Source organism: Anomalospiza imberbis, chromosome 13 (assembly GCF_031753505.1).
Source record: "Anomalospiza imberbis isolate Cuckoo-Finch-1a 21T00152 chromosome 13, ASM3175350v1, whole genome shotgun sequence".
Taxonomy (NCBI): Eukaryota; Metazoa; Chordata; class Aves; order Passeriformes; family Viduidae; genus Anomalospiza; species Anomalospiza imberbis.
Genome location: NC_089693.1, coordinates 1,392,530 through 1,411,267, shown reverse-complemented (window position 1 = coordinate 1,411,267; position 18,738 = coordinate 1,392,530). Strand labels below are relative to the sequence as shown.

Sequence of the window (18,738 nt, the reverse complement as noted above, 5' to 3'; positions counted from 1 at the left end):
AGGAGGAGCAGATCCACTGGAAACAGCCCAAATTCCCCTTCCAACAGGCTGAAATAGCACTGAAAGGAAAGGAGTCCAGGGTTAGACCTGCAAGAGTCCAGAGGCCACCAGGAGGAGCAGGGGGATGGAGCAGCTCTGCTGGGAGGAAAGGGATTGGACTCGATGATCTTGAAGGTCTCTTCCAACCTAATCACTCTGTGAAAAGTTGGGATTGTTCTCCTGGACAGGAGAAGCTTTGGGGTGAGCTCAGTGTGGCCCTGAAGGGGCTACAGGAAAGATGGAGAGACCACTCAGGACCTGCGGTGCCAGGACAAGGGGGAATGGCTTCAAACTGGAGGAGATCGGGGTTAGTTGAGATGTTAGGAAGAAATCCTTCCCTGTGAGGGCGGGCAGGCCCTGGCACAGGGTGCCCAGAGAAGCTGGGGCTGCCCCTGGATCCCTGGCAGTGTCCCAGGCCAGGTTGGATGGGGCTTGGAGCAGCCTGGGATGGTGGAAGGTGTCCCTGCCCGTGGCAGGGGAGTTGGATCTGGATGATTTTTAAGGTCCCTTCCAACCCAAACTATCCCATGGCTCTTTTGCCTATAAATGCTTTAATTTAAACCCCACTTCATCAGTAATGCCAGCAAGCCACATTCCTCTGCAGAGCCATCTCTGTTGTTATGCTGCTTCTTCTATGACCTAAAGACTTTTGCAGCAGTTCTTTTGTGGTCATTTTGAAATTATCAACAAGAACAGTAATAGCACTAATTCATCAATAGAATTCTCCTAGCACTGATTCCCAGAATTCCATGACTTTTGCAGGTCTGTCCATCTGTATTTTGCACACTGGTGACCCTTTGGGTCACAACTGCTTTTGTTAAAAGAATAACATTATAGTTGTAAAATTATCCATCAAATCTTTAATATCCCAACAGACACACATTCCACATTTTACTAAGGAAGAGCAGATCTCACTGCATGGCGACTGTTATCCTAGGAATGACAAGTATCCTTGGGATTACTTCCCAAAAAAGCTCAGGCAAAACCAGTTTTAACACAAATACTAAATGAGACCAAGCAGTTGCACGAGATCAGCACCCAGTTTTTCTGACAGCAAATCTTTGATCCCCCAGCATGAGACATTATTTTCTGTGGAGTTTTTTCCCTTTCTGCTTTGGTCACAGAATTAATTCATTGCAGATGAAAACATTTGCATAAATGCTGGTTACTGCTTCAAATAAAAATCCACAGGAGTACTTTCAATTCCTGGGTTTATTGCCGTTTTACATCCATGTTGTGCTGGGTTTGGATAGCCCAGAGCCCACAGAGACTTTCCCAAGGTGGAATTTAGCTGCACTTGAGCTGGTTTCCAAAGGGTTAAGGAAAAGGAAGCCTTGATCCAAGCCAGAACAACATAAGGTCTGAGAGGCTCATTAGTTCACTGGCACTTGATAGACTGCAGTGTCCTAGGAGGAAATGAAACCTGCACTTCCTTCTGCCTTTGTTCTGCCCTGACAAAAGAAAACTGTACCTGTTTTTGCAGCAAACAAGTGACCTGAAAGTTCCCGTGGTGAGGGAGATTTCTTAGCGTGTGCAAAGTGTGAAATGTCTTTTGGGGGAAAAAAAAAAAGTTTTTAATTACTACTAACACTTCTGAGCCTTGAGCTGATGGAAGGATTGAAAACGGCTTTGCAGTCTCTCACATTCAGCTCCCATGCTGCTGGTGCCAAAAATGTGGGTTTTTTAGCAATGCTGCAGATTTAAAATGAAATTATAATATTGCTAAAAAGTCAGGAATATAATTCTGTTCACACTACTGCATTATTTATTCCCACTCATTAGAAGAGTAATAGAGTCGTTGAACTGTAGATTGAATTTCAGAACGTGAGCTGGATGGGAAGAAAACAGAACAAGTGTGAAGCAAAAGACTGAAGGTGGCCCAGGTGTGGTTTCTCATCAGAAACTGCCCCCAAAAATGCCAGATTTGGGCAAAATCTGGAGCTGGCTCCTCAGCTGCAGGGAGTGGAGGAATGCTCATGGAAGCAGGTGAGGGCCAGCAGGTTTGGCAGCACCTGCAGAGGATGCAGACAATGAAAATAAAGGATTTGTGCTCCCCAGGAGTCAGAGCTGGAAATGGAGATGTTTGTTGAACTAGCAGCACTTGGTGGATTTTGTTCCAGCAAGAATTCAGTGTAGCACAGACTGGGTCATTCTCCTGAAAGAGCTACCTGGAGCTGGTGATACTGGAAACTGGGTCTCCTGTTTTAGGTAGTTGGGTTTAAAGCCCTGGATAAAAGAAATAAAAAAAGCTTTTAGCCCACATTTCCACATTTAGAATGACAACTCTGAGCACAGAGAAAAAAAAAAAAAAAAGCAGTTTATCAACACAACCACTTCCAGATGTCTTCTGAAATGAAACGTTCACCCTCCCTCTTTCCTGGAAGATCTCCAGTACCTCAAGATCAGGGGAATTTACCACCTTCCCTCTAGGTTAAGGTAACAAATCCCTGGATTTTTAAGGCTATCCTTAAAAACTCATATCAAATCCATTTAACAGTGGGATACTGTAGCTCTGAGGCACCCCCTGTTACATTGCACAGATCCTCTGCATTTCATTTTAGATTCCAGATTTTGTTACATTGATGAAGAACAAAAGATTAAGAACTACAATCATTGACAGCCTTCATTAATGTAATTAATGAAACACAACAGCACTGTATCACTTTAAAGGTTCAATACTTTATTTCAACCCTTCAGCACAGTACCAGATTCCAACTTTTCTACCCTCAGCACTGTTACCACTACTAAAGAAATACATTAAAGCTAAACTATATGCTCTATTAATTATAGGGAGGTGAACTTGAAGGGAAATTTGTTGCTGGTGATGATTAATAATTACTTGTTCTACACACATGTAGTACAGTAAATAAAGAGGGCATATTGTTGGGTAGTAATTGATTAATTAGCATGTTCATAGTGGATAGCTCAATGGTCTGAGATTGCTGAGTTTGAGGTATTGCTTGCAATTATTGAAAGAAAATCTGTTTCCATTTCTCAGTTTTCTGGACTCCCCCCCATATAGAATGTTAAATGATTCAAAACCTTAGCTTTTACTTAGAAAAATGGAATCTAGGCTGTGATTTTAAATGATGTCTTTGAAGGGGTCTGACACTTGAAGGTTTTTAGGGAGCTCTGCCAGGTAAACCCAGTGCAGCTGGATACACTCCTGACAGAGGTGAGCCTGGGCAGTGCTGCAGGTGCTCCCTCAGCATGTCAGTGTCAACAAAACCTTTCTGCAAGTGTGCCTGTCCATTTTGTGGCGATGCTCACACTCGGAGCAGGGCTCAGGGTGACCCATGTTCTCAGCACGGGCAGCTCCAGGGAGCCTCGGTGTGTCTGTCACGGAATGCCAGGATCGCTGAGCTTGGAAAAGCCCTCCAAGGTCACCGATCCCCACCTTGTCACCATCCCAGAGCACTGGGTGCCACCTCCAGGAGCTCCTGGGACACCTGCAGGGATGGGCACTCCAAGCCTCCCTGGGCAGCCCTTTCCAAGGCCTGAGCACCCTTTCCATGGGGAAATTCCTCCTGCTGTCCAACCTGAGCCTCCCCTGGTGCAGCTTGAGACAATGTCCTTCTCCTGTCCCCGTTCCCTGGAGCAGAGCCCGACCCCCCCGGCTGTCCCCTCCTGTCAGGAGCTGTGCAGAGCCACAGGGGCCCCCTGAGCCTCCTTTTCTCCAGGCTGAGCCCCTTCCCAGCTCCGTTCCCTGCCCTGGACACGCTCCAGCCCCTCAGTGCCCTTCCCGAACCGAGGGGCCCAGACTGGGGGTGATTCCCGTTCCATTCCCGGGCCGCTGTCCCGCTCTGTTCCCGGGGCTATTCCCCCTCCATTCCCGTTCCTCTGTCCCGCTCCATTCTCGTTCCATTCCCGGGGCCATTCCCCCTCTATTCCCGCTCTGTTTCCGGGGCCATTCCCTCTCCTCTGTCCCGCTCCGTTCCCGGGGCCATTCCCGTTCCTCTATCCCGCTCCGTTCCCGGAGCCATTCCCTCTCCATTCCCGCGGCCATTCCCGTTCTATTCCCGCTGCTCCGTCCCGGGGCCATTCCCGTTCCATTCCTGCTCCGTTCCCTCTCCATTCCCGCTCCTCCGTCCCGGGCCATTCCCGTTCCATTCCCGTTCCATTCCCGTTCCGTTCCCTCTCCACTCCCGCTCCTCCGTCCCGGGGCCATTCCCGTTCCGTTCCCGTTCCATTCCCTCTCCATTCCCGCTCCTCCGTCCCGGGGCCGTTCCCGTTCCATTCCCGTTCCGTTCCCTCTCCATTCCCGCTCCTGCGTCCCGGGGCCATTCCCGTTCCATTCCCGTTCCGTTCCCTCTCCATTCCCGTTCCATTCCCGTTCCATTCCCTCTCCACTCCCGCTCCTCCGTCCCGGGGCCGTTCCCGTTCCGTTCCCTCTCCACTCCCGCTCCTCCGTCCCGGGGCCGTTCCCGTTCCATTCCCTCTCCACTCCCGCTCCTCCGTCCCGGGGCCGTTCCCTCTCCATTCCCGCTCCCGCTCCTCCGTCCCGGGGCCATTCCCGTTCCATTCCCGTTCCGTTCCCGTTCCATTCCCGCTCCTCCGTCCCGGGGCCGTTCCCTCTCCATTCCCGTTCCATTCCCTCTCCACTCCCGCTCCTCCGTCCCGGGGCCGTTCCCGTTCCATTCCCGTTCCGTTCCCTCTCCATTCCCGTTCCATTCCCGTTCCATTCCCTCTCCACTCCCGCTCCTCCGTCCCGGGCCGCTCCCGCTCCGTCCCCGCTCGGTGCCCGCCCCCGGGCGGCGCAGGCGCGCTGCGGGCGCAGGCGCGGAGCCCCGCGGGATGCGGGCGCTGCTGCGGCGGCTGCACGGCGCGGCCGTGGCGCTGCTGCTGCGGCGGCGGGGCCCGGCTCCGGGCGCGGCCCGTCCCGCCGCCTCCGAGGTGCTGAGCCAGCACCTGCGGCAGCGCCGCCTGCCCCACTGGACCTCGTTCTGCGTCAAGTACAGCGCGGTGCGCAACGACCAGTTCGGCCTCTCGCACTTCAACTGGCCCGTGGACGGCGCCAACTACCTGGTGCTGCGCACCGGCTGCTTCCCCTTCATCAAGTACCACTGCTCCCGCGGCGCGCCGCAGGACCTGGCGCTGCAGGACGCCTTCTTCACGGCGCTCAAGGTGCTCAACGCCGGTGAGTGCGGCCCGGGCCGGCCTGAGGGGGACGGCCCCGCGCAGCTCCGCTCCGAGCCCTCTCCGTCTCCTTTCCCTGCTCTTTCCCCCTCGCTCTGTCTTTCCCCCGTTCCTCCCTTTCTCCTTTCTTTCCCCTGCTCCTCTCTTTCTCTCCTTGCTTTCCCTTCTCCTCCTTCTCTTTTCCCCTCTCCTTTTCTCCTTACAAACCCTCTCCTTTCTCTCCTCTCTCCCCTCGCCCTTTCTCCTTACAAACCCTCTCCTTAAAAACCCTCTCCTTTCTCTCCTCTCTCCCCTCGCCCTTTCTCCTTACAAACCCTCTCCTTTCTCTCCTCTTTCCCCTCGCCCTTTCTCCTTACAAACCCTCTCCTTAAAAACAGAGAGGGTTTGTTTCTCCTTCTCTTTTCCCCTCTCCTTTTCTCCTTACAAACCCTCTCCTTTCTCTCCTCTCTCCCCTCGCCCTTTCTCCTTACAAACCCTCTCCTTTCTCTCCTCTTTCCCCTCGCCCTTTCTCCTTACAAACCCTCTCCTTAAAAACCCTCTCCTTTCTCTCCTCTCTCCCCTCGCCCTTTCTCCTTACAAACCCTCTCCTTTCTCTCCTCTTTCCCCTCGCCCTTTCTCCTTACAAACCCTCTCCTTTCTCTCCTCTTTCCGCTCGCCCTTTCTCCTTACTCCCTCTCCTTTCTTTCCGCTCGCCCTTTCTCCTTACTCCCTCTCCTTTCTTTCCCCTCGCCCTTTCTCCTTGCTCCCTCTCCTTTCTTTCCCCTCGCCCTTTCTCCTTGCTCCCTCTCCTTTCTTTCCCCTCGCCCTTTCTCCTTTCTCCTTGCTCCTGCTCCTCTCCCGTTCCCGCTGTCCCTTTCTCCCCGTCCCTCTCCCGCTCTCTCCGGCCCGGGAGTTCCGAGCTGCGGGCGCAGGGCAGGGGCAGAGCCGCAGCTCGGCCCTGCCGGGGGCGCTTGGCCGAGCTCGTGTTCTCGGAGCGCCCGTGACAGCCGCAGGTCGGACCCTGGGTACTGCAGCGGCTCATGCCCGAGCAGGGAGCGTTTTCCAGCTGGAAATCCTCGTGCTGGGGATGAACTTTGGTCCTCTGAGCGGCTCTGAAGCGAAACTCTTTCAGGCAGCGTCTGCTGCAGGAATGGTCAGGCTGCTGGGACCCTAATGTGCTGCTGGAATAGAAATCCTTATCATAAAACGGCTTTATCAGCACCTTATTAATGTCAAAGTAGGCATGGTTAATCTTCTGTATATACATTCATACACACACATTATATATATAGTATAGACACATACTTTTGAAATAAACTATTCCAAAACTTTGGCTGCAGATTCAATGCTTATTTCAATGCCAGAGCATTGACAGTGCCAGTGCCATAACATTTCATGCATCCTTTGTTTTTGTGTTTAATTTTTTAAAATTTTCTTTTCTTCACAAGTCTTCAGTGTCTTTTTCAAAGCGTGTCTGCTGCTCTTAATTTTCTGACCTTCCCAGACTGATGTAGTGAGAAAATATAATCACAAAGATTGATTTCTTAGCAGCACCTTTAAATCCGATTTTCTTTTACCCTCCACCCAGTCACACCTTTGTTTTTCTCACAACTACCCTTCATGTTTCATACTTAAATATTTGCAAAACATGATTAAAAAGGCAATTTGTTTCCCTCGGAATCCTGCTTAAGCACTTAGCTTCAAGCATGCTAAATGTGGTGTTTCTGAATTCAGGGCCTAAATCCACCTCTTTTTCCCTCTATGATAAATAGAATATTATCTGCAATAGATGGATAAGTTGGCAGGGCTAACCCATGTCACTTTAAATATATATATATATATATATATATATATATATATTTATTTAATTAATTAATTATAAACCTTTTTGTCCATTGCAGTTCTGTTGGAGCTGGTAGTTTTGACTGCTGATCCAATTTTCCCCAGAACAGCTTCATGTTGATCTATGGATTCACAGCCTATTTTTAATTTCTGCTCTGACACAGACTCCAGTAACTTAAGTGGATATTCTGGGAGTTTGGGTTTAGTATTTGAAGATATATATATATATATATGTGTGTGTATATATATTTAATCAGTAGAAATCACATGTACATGGCAATATTTCACTTCTTTCATGTTGTTCTCCTCCTGTTTTCTTCTTCTCATAATTCCTGCATATTGCTGCTTCCTTCCTCGTGTCAACAGGAAAGGTGTTAAGCACTGATTGCTGCATTTAAATAAAGACAAAATATTTCTAAGGCAGCTTTTCCAGGGATACTTCCCCTCTCCTTTCATTCTGAAGTCACCATTCCTCGCTCTGAATTTGCAGACTGGATTTCACTCTGTGAGTGTGTAACGTGTTTTTATCTCTCCTTAGGCATCCCAACTTTGCTGTATGGAATTGGCTCCTGGTTCTTTGCCCGTGTCACAGAGACTGTTCACACCAGCCATGGCCCAGTCACTATTTATTTCCTAAACAAAGAGGATGAAGGAGCCATGTACTGAACTGAATATCTGTCCTCTGGTGGGGTCTGTGCTGCAAATATCTGCTGCCTTTGACTAAAAAAGACCTAAAAGTTTTGGTTTTTACACTATGTTCTCATAGTCAGTGTGCTGTTTCAGGAAGCTGCCTGGACTTTTTGGTCGTGAGAGATTTATTTTTGCAGAGGTGTGAAGTTGAAGAATTAGAATTTCTGAGGGTGTGTCTGGGAGTCAGGGACTGGTGCTGCTGGACTAACTTGTGATCATTTAAAGAGATGCATTTATCAACTCAGAGAACTGAACTGTAGCCTGTGGGCAAGGAAACTGTGAATGCACTGACATTTTCAGAATGTCCCTGAAAAGATAAAGCTGCTCAGGTGTAGATCCCATCTAGATATTTCATATTGAATTAATTGTCACAGGTGTAACTGTGCCTGAATAAATCCTTGGCACTGAGTGGCCACCATCACCTGGAAGAGCCTTTGGGGAAAAAAAAAAAAACCCCACCCTAAAACAAGTGCAAAATGGCTGTGTCACATTTCTTGAAATGATATTTAAATAAAATATCCAAAATACATTTGCTGCTTGTATCTTTTGCAATTCTTGAGCTCCAGATGTGTGTTGTTATTTTTCTTTTGATTGCTTTATAGGTAAGTACAAAATCTAAGTGGTGTAGAAGATTCAGCCCCCTGTGCTAATTCACAAATTGCTGGTATTTGTAATTAATGGGGAGAATGAGAAGAATACTACAAGAATATCTCAATTTTTGGATGCAAAATAACTGATTCCTCCAGTTGTAACCAAGCACAGCTTTAGGCACAAAAATGTGCCTAACAATGACAAAATGACTTCATATCAGTTGGAAACTTGGGCAAAAAAAAATAGCTTTTGGGGAACTGTTTGGATAGTGGAAATCTGGAAGGAATGGAGACAGGAAGGCTGTGCAGGATCTCTTGCTGGTGCTGGGGTTTAGTGCCAGCAGTTAATGCTGTCAGCTCCAGGTCCCACAGCTGCTGATGGAAGTTGGTCATTCCAGTTCTCAGGAGTCAGAAAAGAAATGTAAAATGGGTAGGGGCTGGTTTGAAGGGGAATCACTTTTCCTCAGTAAGTGATTATCAAGCTATGGCTACAGTATAATGTCATTTAAATACTTTTTAACTTCATTCCAGGTAACAGAAGTGTTTCCCACCTAATGAAGCAACACGTGGCGTTCCTAAAAGCAGCACTAAACACTTTAATCAGAGAAGTGCTTGCACTGTTACATTTTGGAGAATATTCTTGCCCCAAGGTAAATGTCTCAAAGATGCAAAGGTGGCATTACAAGAACCCTCGTTAATAAGAAAAATTGCAGTTAGCATTTTCCTCGAGCTGATTTCCACTGCAGCCCATAAGTTTAAAGTCAAATACTGCTCATTCATTGCCACAGAGCTCATCAATACCTGGCTGTAGAGGTTTAGGCTCAACACAAGGTTGATAAAATGGTTTTTAATTACCAGACCATAAATACAGCTCTTCGTTGGAGCTGCAGCTCCTCTCCCTGCAGCTCGTTTGATTTCTGATAATGGGCACTGCTGACTTTGCTTACCTGTTTTCCAATAAGTGCAGCAGCACCCCCTGTGCCTGCAGTGATGGGCAGGGCTCCTTGGAGAGCATCTCTGACAAAGTGCCCTATTGATTGCTGCAGTTCCGTGCTGCTTGCAGCATTAAATAGAGCCCTGATCTCTTGTTCAATGATCTCACTGTGTAACAATTAAGCAAATGTAATATTTTCTTGTATTACATGAAAATCAATGGACCTCTTGCTCTTGGGAAGTTGATGGTGCTAAAGGATGAACTGGGAGATGTCCGAGGGCAGAGTGCAAATCTGGGATTGCTCATCCCTTTCATGAAGGCTCGGGTGGGAGCTCTTGCACTTCTTCAGAGGGGAAACGAGCTGTTTGTAAGGGATAACTTGAGTTATGAAATCATGATGCAGTCATTTTCATGTGTGACTATAAAGCCGGCTGCTTGTTGTCAAAGGTAAAACGTTTCATCCGACTTCCCCTCCTGTTTTGCTGTAAATACCAACTTCTTAGCCTCTATTTTTTTATCACTCAAGTTTTGGCCTGAATGCAAGATATTGAGGGCCAGGAAGATTTGTACCACCCAGTCTCAAAAAATTCTGCAGCACTCAGGAGCAATCGATCCACAAAATGACCCTTTTGACTTCTGACAGATTTGATTTGCACTGCCTCCCATTCAGAATAAAGTTTAGTTCCCCCTGCTAGCCTCGCCTTAATTATCTCTTTGCTGATGTTTAAATGAGGGAGAGATGACGTCCCAGAGCTTTGTTTCACCTCCCTTAACTACTCCAGAGAAAAGAACCCCCGAGGATCGGGTGGCTCCTCCCTGTAGCACCTCTTTAAATAATAATGATTTCTGTGGGCACCTGAAGCTGGAGGAGCTGCTGGTGTCACCCCTCGGCCGGGTCAGCGGGCTCGGGTGTCCCAGTTAAACTCTGCTGCTGTCACTTAATGGGAAATGCAGCTGCTTTGCTGAAAGATCAATGTCCAATAAAGGCTGCACAATCAAATCTTGTTGCAATGATTGAGGTGCTTAATTGCCTTTCAAAGATAAGGTGGTAATCAACACACGTTCAGCTGATCTTTTTTACCGCTTCAATTACACTCTAATGGCAGAGCCAAGGCAGGATCTTTAACTACTTATACTTATTAAATCTTACGTGGCTTCTGAAAAATTACTTAAGCCACGCAATCGATAAAACCCAGCTCTTAATTACTATATTTCACTTTTAGGCCTTTTTGTATGGTTGATAAATGTTTCACCTGAGACTCCGCAGCGCTAATGAGTTACCCCAAGAATTGCCCTTTTCTGCGGCTGTCTCCAAATTGTGCCTAACCATTGGTGGCTTTGTTTGTTTTCCTGAAGTTTTGGGGCTGCTGATGCAGACGTGGTCCAGGCAGTTCATTTTATTTAAATGTTTTTAGAATTAATATCCCTCTTTTTATCACCAGTTGATGAACGACGTGCAGGTGGACCCAGTTCAACACGAAGTTCTTAACTTTTTTCCCCCACTGTAAATTAATTCTGGATTTAAAGATTGGACTGGAACTTCTAAATATTTATGATTAGTATTCCCATATTGTCTGAAAAATCAGTTTTTGTGCTCTTTTCCTGCTCCCCTCTCTTTCCCTGGAGCAATATCCAGAGCTTTTCTCCTGCTGACCTTCCATTGACTTGGGCAGAATTTAAATCTGTCCTCACCTTACCTTGTGTGTTGACCTAAATCTCCTCACAAACCATAATTATAGATCTCCCTGATGTATGTTATTATTATTGAATGAAATTTAGGTATTTTTTTAATAGTTGAATGCCCTCAGGGCTCTGGTTTAGAGCAACTTTTCCTGAAACAAAGGGGATTTTGCTTCATGTATTATTTACTGTGGCCATTTAATTTATATTGGCTTTTGCTGTAACCCCTTAATCATGTTCACTACAGAAAAGTGAGTTAATAATTCTGAGAGTCATCTTGATCCCTTTCCCTGTTTCTGGAAATAGAAGTCGTGGTTGAAATTTTGGGCTGTATTTTTCAGTTTAAATACACCTGAGAACAAGTGGCAGCTTCAGCACTGCAGCCAGGGAATATAGAATGAAAATTGTCACTGATATATTGCAAGTTTGCTTGAAAGGTTTCTTTCTAGAAAACAATAAGATGTTGGTTTTGCATTTAAGTCCTAAAAAGTCAAACAACCTGGAGTGATTTTGAAGGTAATTGCATCACTTAAAGTGATGCAGTTTATGAGCCCTGTTGTCGTTCATTATAAAACCAATTTATTACTTGCAGTGATATTAATAATCCTAGTAGAATTAAAAGTGGAAAACATGATTAAAAGCAATCCTTCAGACAAAAACTCTGATCAAGGGAACTTTCAAGTTTAAAATGTAAATATCAGATTAGAACACTGATTTTTGAACAAGATTACAAAGTCAAACCTGTTTTTTTTCCCTAAAAGAAGAAAGTTTTTTTTCCCTAAAAGAAGAAATGCCATTAGATATGATTGTTACGTGCTCAGTGATTCATGGGCCTACTTATGTACTTTGTGAGATATGAATTATTTAGGAAGAAAAATCACAATAATTTTGTTGTTACTCAAGAATTTATAGGTTGACAGAAAAACAATTATGCAGCCCCTGGAGCTGGTCTGAAGGGGTACAGGAGCATCATTAACCACACACAGCCCAACTGCTGGAGTTACCTTGTCACTGTGCACCATATAACCTGCAAAAGTTAAGCATCATTTAAAGCAAAACCGAAATATTTACTAATTTAGCCTAAATCCAGTCCACCGTTGTTGCTTTCTTTCAGTCTGAGTTGGGTTTACTGCGAAAAAAAAGAGCTCTAAAAGATCTGTTTGAGGCCAGTGGATTTCCCTGAGAGCTGAAAAGAAGATGAATTCATTTCCTGGTCCTTGGGTCCCAAACGGTCCTTCCTTGTTGCAGAGAAACTGCAGGGTGGCAGTGGAAGTTTGGTGGAAGTTCTAATGCCATTTTTAAGGAGTCTGAATTTATCCATGGTGCACTTGGTGAGTCTTTCCAGGAGATGCCTTTCAGGGAAGAATATATTTAGAAAGCCTGGACACTGCTGACCTATTTTTCACGAGCCTGAGGGAATTCAGTTTGCTGCACTCACAGGCAATCGAATGGAAAAAAAGTGAATTTCACCATGGTATGTTATTTATCAACACAGAAAGTTAGATATTAATATCTTTCCAAAAAGACAGGAAAAATGTGTGCTCCTAAAACAACCATCAGGTGCCATTTCTCTCTAGGAAACTGAGAGTGTGTCCTTTGATATTTATAATTCCAGCCTAGAAACTGGTGAGAGGGGGAAGCAGGGATGATAAATTGAATTTGGTGAATTCTACACTTATACTCAGTGTCTGAATTACAGGTAAGGTGGCACAGCACTGGTGCTGGAATACAATAGTATTCCAAAATATTTTCATAGTTAAATGGGAATTATTTAGCCTGTTACATCATAAATATGCATTAGTCCCAGGTCATACATTATTTCTATATTATTATATTATTTGTACAATATGTTATATTACTTTATTATAATATGATGTATCTTATTATATATTATAATATTATATATATGATATATGTTATATATAGTATATGTAATTGATATTATAGTAATATATAATATATATAATATATATATTATATAATATATTTAATATTATTATATATTTATTATTATATTATTTCTATGTATTTTTATATATATGAATACATTATTCCTAGGTCATAGCTGGGAAAATTCTAGTAATAATGAGATTATTGGAGATGCTGAGTAGGATCCAGAATGAAATCAGCATTTTCTGCCTCTATCCTTCCTCTGCCTCCTTTTATCCAAGGGGATGAGTGCAGGACTGGAGGAATTGGGAATCCTAATCTTGGTTTTAATTCACTGCTGGGCATTTTCACCCATGCCACTCCTGAGAATGAGCTCCCACCTCCCTCCTCAGGCCAGGAAAACCTGAATCCACGTCCTGCCACAGCAAAATTGAAGAGCAGGGCCAGGGGGAGCAGCTCTTGTTTTCCTCCCTCTTCTTCTTTTTACAGACTTCTGCTGGAGGGACCCAAAACTCCATTACAGGGTGTTTGTGACAGAGCAAAGCTAGAAAATTTCTTGTGCTGGGCAACTTCCTTTGCAGTGGGAATTAACCACACAACAACTTCTTTCCTTACTCTTGGAGCAAATTACCCTGCGAAGCAAATCTCCGGGAGACAGCATTTTTCCATCCTCACGGAGACTCCTGCGAGAGGATAACGATTTTCCTCCCCTCCCTCCTGTGTCAGCATTCTGGAAATAAATATTTCTTTCCTCGCCGTGGCCAGCTCGGGATGCTCCCGGTGCTCTGGAAAGCAGCAGAGAGCAGCAGCACACTGCGAGTGGCAGCAGCTGGCAGCCACCAAGGGAGGCTCTTTCCCCCTCACAAATAAAAACCTGAATTTTGCCCAGCTCTGGGCTTCACCACCTGAATTTTCCCAAGCTCTGGGCTTCACCACCTGAATTTTCCCAAGCTCTGGGCTTCACCACCTGAATTTTGCCCAGCTCTGGGCTTCACCACCTGAATTTTCCCAAGCTCTGGGCTTCACCACCTGAATTTTCCCAAGCTCTGGGCTTCACCACCTGAATTTTGCCCAGCTCTGGGCTTCACCACCTGAATTTTGCCAAGCTCTGGGCTTCACCACCTGAATTTTCCCAAGGTCTGGGCTTCACCACCTGAATTTTGCCCAGCTCTGGGCTTCACCACCTGAATTTTCCCAAGCTCTGGGCTTCACCACCTGAATTTTCCCAAGCTCTGGGCTTCACCACCTGAATTTTGCCCAGCTCTGGGCTTCACCACCTGAATTTTGCCCAGCTCTGGGCTTCACCATCCTCTCATTGAAGCATTGCTACGTTGTTCCTTTGTGGGTTTTGGGTGCTGTTCCCTTGTGGGTGAACAGTAATTTTGGAGATGTGGTTATTAACGCTGCATTGTCTGCATTTAGTGGGGAAAATCAATTATTTAAATGATTTTTAATGGGGCTTCTGGAGTCCTTGTACTGGGAACTTGAACTTTTTAAGGAGAGGTTCTTGGGCTACCCAAATGCAGAACTTCAAGAATATTTTATATTAAGAAATCACGGATTGTGTTCTTGCAACACCATTCTCCCCCCCACCATTAAAGAATAATGTATAAAAATAAATGTTGGTGACATCTCATAGCAAAACTTCTGCAGCATGATAAAATAGGTATCAACAATTTGTGTATTTCAATTGAGAATTTCTGATTAAACTTGGGCTTTAAAGAAGTCTGTGGCAAAACCAAACCTGTATCAATAAATATGTGCTTGATGTGCTGTAGTTCTTAAGATATAAAAACCCTTCAAGTTTGATTACACAAATCAGAATGGGAGATTAAGGTTATGATTAGCCCTGGAAAATCGACGTAATATTTATGCAAATTTGGCAAATTGAGTTGGTTTTCCCCATAGTCTCATAAATGAAGAAGACATTTTAGAAAAATTGCAGGTCTATAGAAATTCCATCATTTTGTGTCCTATTCTTTAAAATTTAATAGAAAATGACTCTGATTGAAATGGAGCTGAGTGAAAGGTACACAGGGACTGCAGGTAAAAGGTTCATTTGAGCAGAAAGATGTCTGTGTGGGCACCACCAGTCCCTTAGATCCTTAGGAGCTGGGGCTCTATTAATTTTTAGTATAGGAACTAAATTATAAAGTTATTGAACAGAGAGAGAATTTATCTCTGTTAATGGCCATTGAATTTTTTTTTTTTCCTAAAGCTCAAACAAAGTAGAATTCAAATATGAAGAAGCTTGAAGACGTTTCAGGAATTACATATACCTCCCATTCCCCCCCTCTAAATTGATAAAATAACTCAAATACTCCAGTTTGTCAGAGATGATAATGTGAGAGAGTGTGATAAAACGCACGGATCAATAGCCCACAATTGAGATTAATGCTGTTCTCTTCAAAAAAGAAGTGGATAGTTTTCTGCTGCAGAGCTGTGCGGAGCAGAGAGCTCTCCCTGTGACTTGTGGCAGTGAGAAGCTTGTTTTAAAAGCTGAATTTGGCGTTTTGTGACCGCAGAGCTGTCAAAAAAAAATGTCTTTGGTGCTGAGGTGGACAGGGATTTTCTCCCACCAGAGAGATGGGTCGTGGTCTGGAGCGGGCTGATTTCAGCTGCATCCCTGACGGACGGGGGGAGCTCAGAGATGACAGAATTGTACCTGGACATCAACCCCGGAGAGCCGGAACGGGGAGGAACGGTGCAGTGTGTGACAGCTGCTGGCACAGTGCCCGGCCCTTCCTGCAGGTGTTGGGCTGTCCCAGTGCCATTCCCAGTGCCATTCCCAGTGCCATTCCCAGTGCTGTTCCTGGAACCCATTCCCAGTACCCATTCCCAGTGCCCATTCCCAGTGCCCATTCCCAGAACCCATTCCCAGTGCCATTCCCGGAACCCATTCCCAGTACCCATTCCCAGTGCCATTCCCGGAACCCATTCCCAGTGCCCATTCCCAGTGCCATTCCCAGTGCCATTCCCGGAACCCATTCCCAGTGCCATTCCCAGTGCCATTCCCAGTGCTGTTCCCGGAACCCATTCCCAGTGCCATTCCCAGTGCCATTCCCAGAACCCATTCCCAGTGCCATTCCCGGAACCCATTCCCAGTGCCCATTCCCAGTGCCATTCCCAGTGCCATTCCCGGAACCCATTCCCAGTGCCATTCCCAGTGCCATTCCCAGTGCCATTCCCGGAACCCATTCCCAGTGCCCATTCCCAGTGCCATTCCCGGAACCCATTCCCAGTACCCATTCCCAGTGCCATTCCCAGTGCCATTCCCAGTGCCCATTCCCAGTGCTGTTCCTGGAACCCATTCCCAGTGCCATTCCCAGAACCCATTCCCAGTGCCATTCCCAGTGCCATTCCCAGTGCCCATTCCCAGTGCCCATTCCCAGTGCCATTCCCAGTACCCATTCCCAGTGCCATTCCCAGAACCCATTCCCAGAACCCATTCCCAGTGCCATTCCGGAACCCATTCCCAGTACCCATTCCCAGTGCCATTCCTGGAACCCATTCCCGGAACCCATTCCCAGTACCCATTCCCAGTGCCATTCCCGGAACCCATTCCCAGTGCCCATTCCCTGTTTGCTCTGCAGGGACACTGAGGCAGGGATGGGCAGAGCGGGGCACAGAACCCCCGAGCCCAGCCCTCGCCCAGCCCCACAATCCCCCCGCTCCGCGTCCCCGAGTGCCACACTCGGACATCCCTGACACTTCCAGGGGCAGTGACTGCCCCAGCTCCCCGGGCAGGTCACCCCAGCGCAGCTGGCACCGTCCGGTGTCTCGGGGCCCGGGTGTCGAGGTGACCCCGAGAGTGTAGAAGTCCTGGTTTCCAGCCCGTGCAGCCAAAGGAGGAGTCTGAGTGCGCAGGGTCGGCTTCTCCAGGTTGTTTATTTTCCCTTATCCAGAACATTCTCTCTCTGCCCTGCTGAGCTCTGTCCAGCAGGCCGGCCATGGCATTCTGTCTGTCCTCAGGGCAGTGTTCACATTTCATACCAAAAACTCCGTGTGCCATGGTTACAATAACGTGCCAATGTCTGTCATTTATGTTGGACAGTGTGTCTGTATCTTAAACCAACAGAAAAGTGTCACCACCGCAGCAAGACATGGAGGGCAAGGAGAAGGAGAAGGAGGTCAGGACACGCCCAAATCCCTCCACCTTGTCCCCCTGAACCCCATTCTAAAAAGCCCCAAAATTCTACTTTTCCACCCTGTGTTAACTCAGCTACCACACCACTCAAACCCTTGTGGCTGGTAATTCCTCACACAAAGCTGGCAGTTTTTTCCACGGGCTAAAATGGAAGCCACAGGTGTTTTTGTCTTGGTGCCAAGGTCTCCGAGCCCCCTGCCAGGGTCTGGAGACATCCAGGGCAGCCAGAGGGATGTGCTGGGTTCCCAAACGGTGTCGGTGTCCGGGTGTTTGTGTCTGGGTGTCGGTGTCCGGGTGTCTGTGTGTCGGTGTCCGGGTGTTTTGAGTGTCGGTGTCCGGGTGTTTGAGTGTTGGTGTCCGGGTGTTTGTGTGTCGGTGTCCGGGTGTTTGAGTGTCGGTGTCCGGGTGTCTGAGTGTCGGTGTCTGGGTGTTTGTGTCTGAGTGTCGGTGTCCGGGTGTCTGGGTGTCGGTGTCCGGGTGTTTGTGTTTGAGTGTCGGTGTCCGGGTGTCTGAGTGTCGGTGTCCGGGTGTTTGTGTTTGAGTGTCGGTGTCCGGGTGTCTGAGTGTCGGTGTCCGGGTGTCTGAGTGTCGGTGTCCGGGTGTTTTGAGTGTCGGTGTCCGGGTGTTTGTGTTTGAGTGTCGGTGTCCGGGTGTTTGAGTGTCGGTGTCCGGGTGTTTGTGTCTGAGTGTCGGTGTCCGGGTGTCTGAGTGTCGGTGTCCGGGTGTCTGGGTGTCGGTGTCCGGGTGTTTGTGTCTGAGTGTCGGTGTCCGGGTGTCTGAGTGTCGGTGTCCGGGTGTCTGGGTGTCGGTGTCCGGGTGTTTGTGTCTGGGTGTCGGTGTCCGGGTGTCTGAGTGTCGGTGTCCGGGTGTCCGGGTGTCGGTATCCGTGGTGGGACAGCCCGGGCCGAGCCCCGGCCGGAGCAGCCCCAGCCCGTCCCTCCGCAGCACCGGCAGCGCCGGGGGCTCTGCACCGCTTCCAGCGGGAATCCCAGCCCGGCCCGCCTGGATTCGCCATTTAACTGCGCTAATCCTGCCAAAACACAAGGCACAGAGAGAGGAAAACAATTAACGCGGAGCCGGGACCGCCTCCTCCCGCCCACGGCGCCGCCTCCCCTTCCCCTTCCCCTTCCCCTTCCTCCTCCTCCTCCTCCTCCTCCTCCTCCTCCCGCCGCACATCCCCTCCTCCCGGGGCTCCGTTTTGGTTCCGGGGCAGCGGCTCCTTCCTGCGGGAGGGCGGTGCAGGCTGTGCCCGGCCCGGCGCGGCCCGGCGGCCGCAGCGGCAGCAACAGCAGCAATAGCAGCAATAGCAGCAGCGGCAGCAGCAGCAGCAGCAGCAATAGCAGCAGCGGCAGCAGCAGCAGCAGCAATAGCAGCGGCAGCAGCGGCAGCAGTAGCAGCAATAGCAGCGGCAGCAGCAGCAGCGGCAGCCGCAGCATGTGAGCCCGCGGGGCGGGGATGCTCTGGCTGCTCTGCGGCCCCTGCGGCGCCATGGACAGCCAGGCGCTCGTCATCCGCATCAAGGTCCCCGACGGAGCCGCCGTGGACTGGACCGTGCACTCCGCGCCCCAGCTGCTCTTCAGGGACGTGCTGGTGAGTGAGGCCGGCCGGCACCGGGAGCGGGACCCCCGCTGCCAGCCCCGGGGGTGTCACCACCGGGACCCCCGCTCCCGGCCCGGGGGTGTCACCACCGGGACCCCCGTGTCACCCCGGGAGGGTGTCACCACCGGGACCCCCGTGTCACCCCGGGAGGGTGTCACCACCGGGACCCCCGTGCCAGCCCCGGGGGGTGTCACCACCGGGACCCCCGCTGC

At 48.3% G+C, this 18,738-nt stretch overlaps 2 protein-coding genes and 1 long non-coding RNA gene across 14 annotated transcripts in view; 2 read left to right on the top strand and 1 right to left on the bottom strand.

The window, feature by feature from the left end:
* The window catches only part of LOC137481673 (uncharacterized), a 358,787-nt gene that overhangs the window by 163,609 nt on the left and 176,440 nt on the right, over positions 1 to 18,738 (bottom strand). The window lies entirely within an intron of this gene.
* On the top strand, positions 4,813 to 8,213 carry C13H15orf61 (chromosome 13 C15orf61 homolog). The gene is made up of 2 exons (XM_068203498.1): positions 4,813 to 5,176; positions 7,535 to 8,213. Exons 1-2 carry the CDS (start codon positions 4,834 to 4,836, stop codon positions 7,660 to 7,662), a joined length of 471 nt encoding a protein of 156 aa, XP_068059599.1. The 5' UTR covers positions 4,813 to 4,833; the 3' UTR covers positions 7,663 to 8,213.
* The window catches only part of MAP2K5 (mitogen-activated protein kinase kinase 5), a 136,046-nt gene continuing 135,409 nt past the window's right edge, over positions 18,102 to 18,738 (top strand). For 9 of the 12 annotated variants that reach the window (XR_011003580.1, XM_068203513.1, XM_068203510.1 and 6 more), the window contains exon 1: positions 18,317 to 18,517. Coding sequence is in view for 11 of the 12 variants with exons in the window: in XM_068203513.1 (XP_068059614.1) it covers positions 18,383 to 18,517 (135 nt within the window). In the remaining variant the exon portion in view is untranslated. Of the gene's footprint in view, positions 18,206 to 18,316; positions 18,518 to 18,738 lie in introns of those variants that run through there. The other 3 variants (XM_068203506.1, XM_068203504.1, XM_068203505.1) reach the window with 2 other exon arrangements.

What these genes read in the sequence shown, in the direction of transcription:
- C13H15orf61 (XM_068203498.1), top strand. Translation starts at nt 4,834, where the DNA reads ATGCGGGCGCTGCTGCGGCGGCTGCACGGCGCGGCCGTGGCGCTGCTG. An exon ending in GCTCAAGGTGCTCAACGCCG is followed by an intron (nt 5,177 to 7,534) that starts GTGAGTGCGGCC and finishes ATCTCTCCTTAG; the next exon opens with GCATCCCAACTTTGCTGTAT.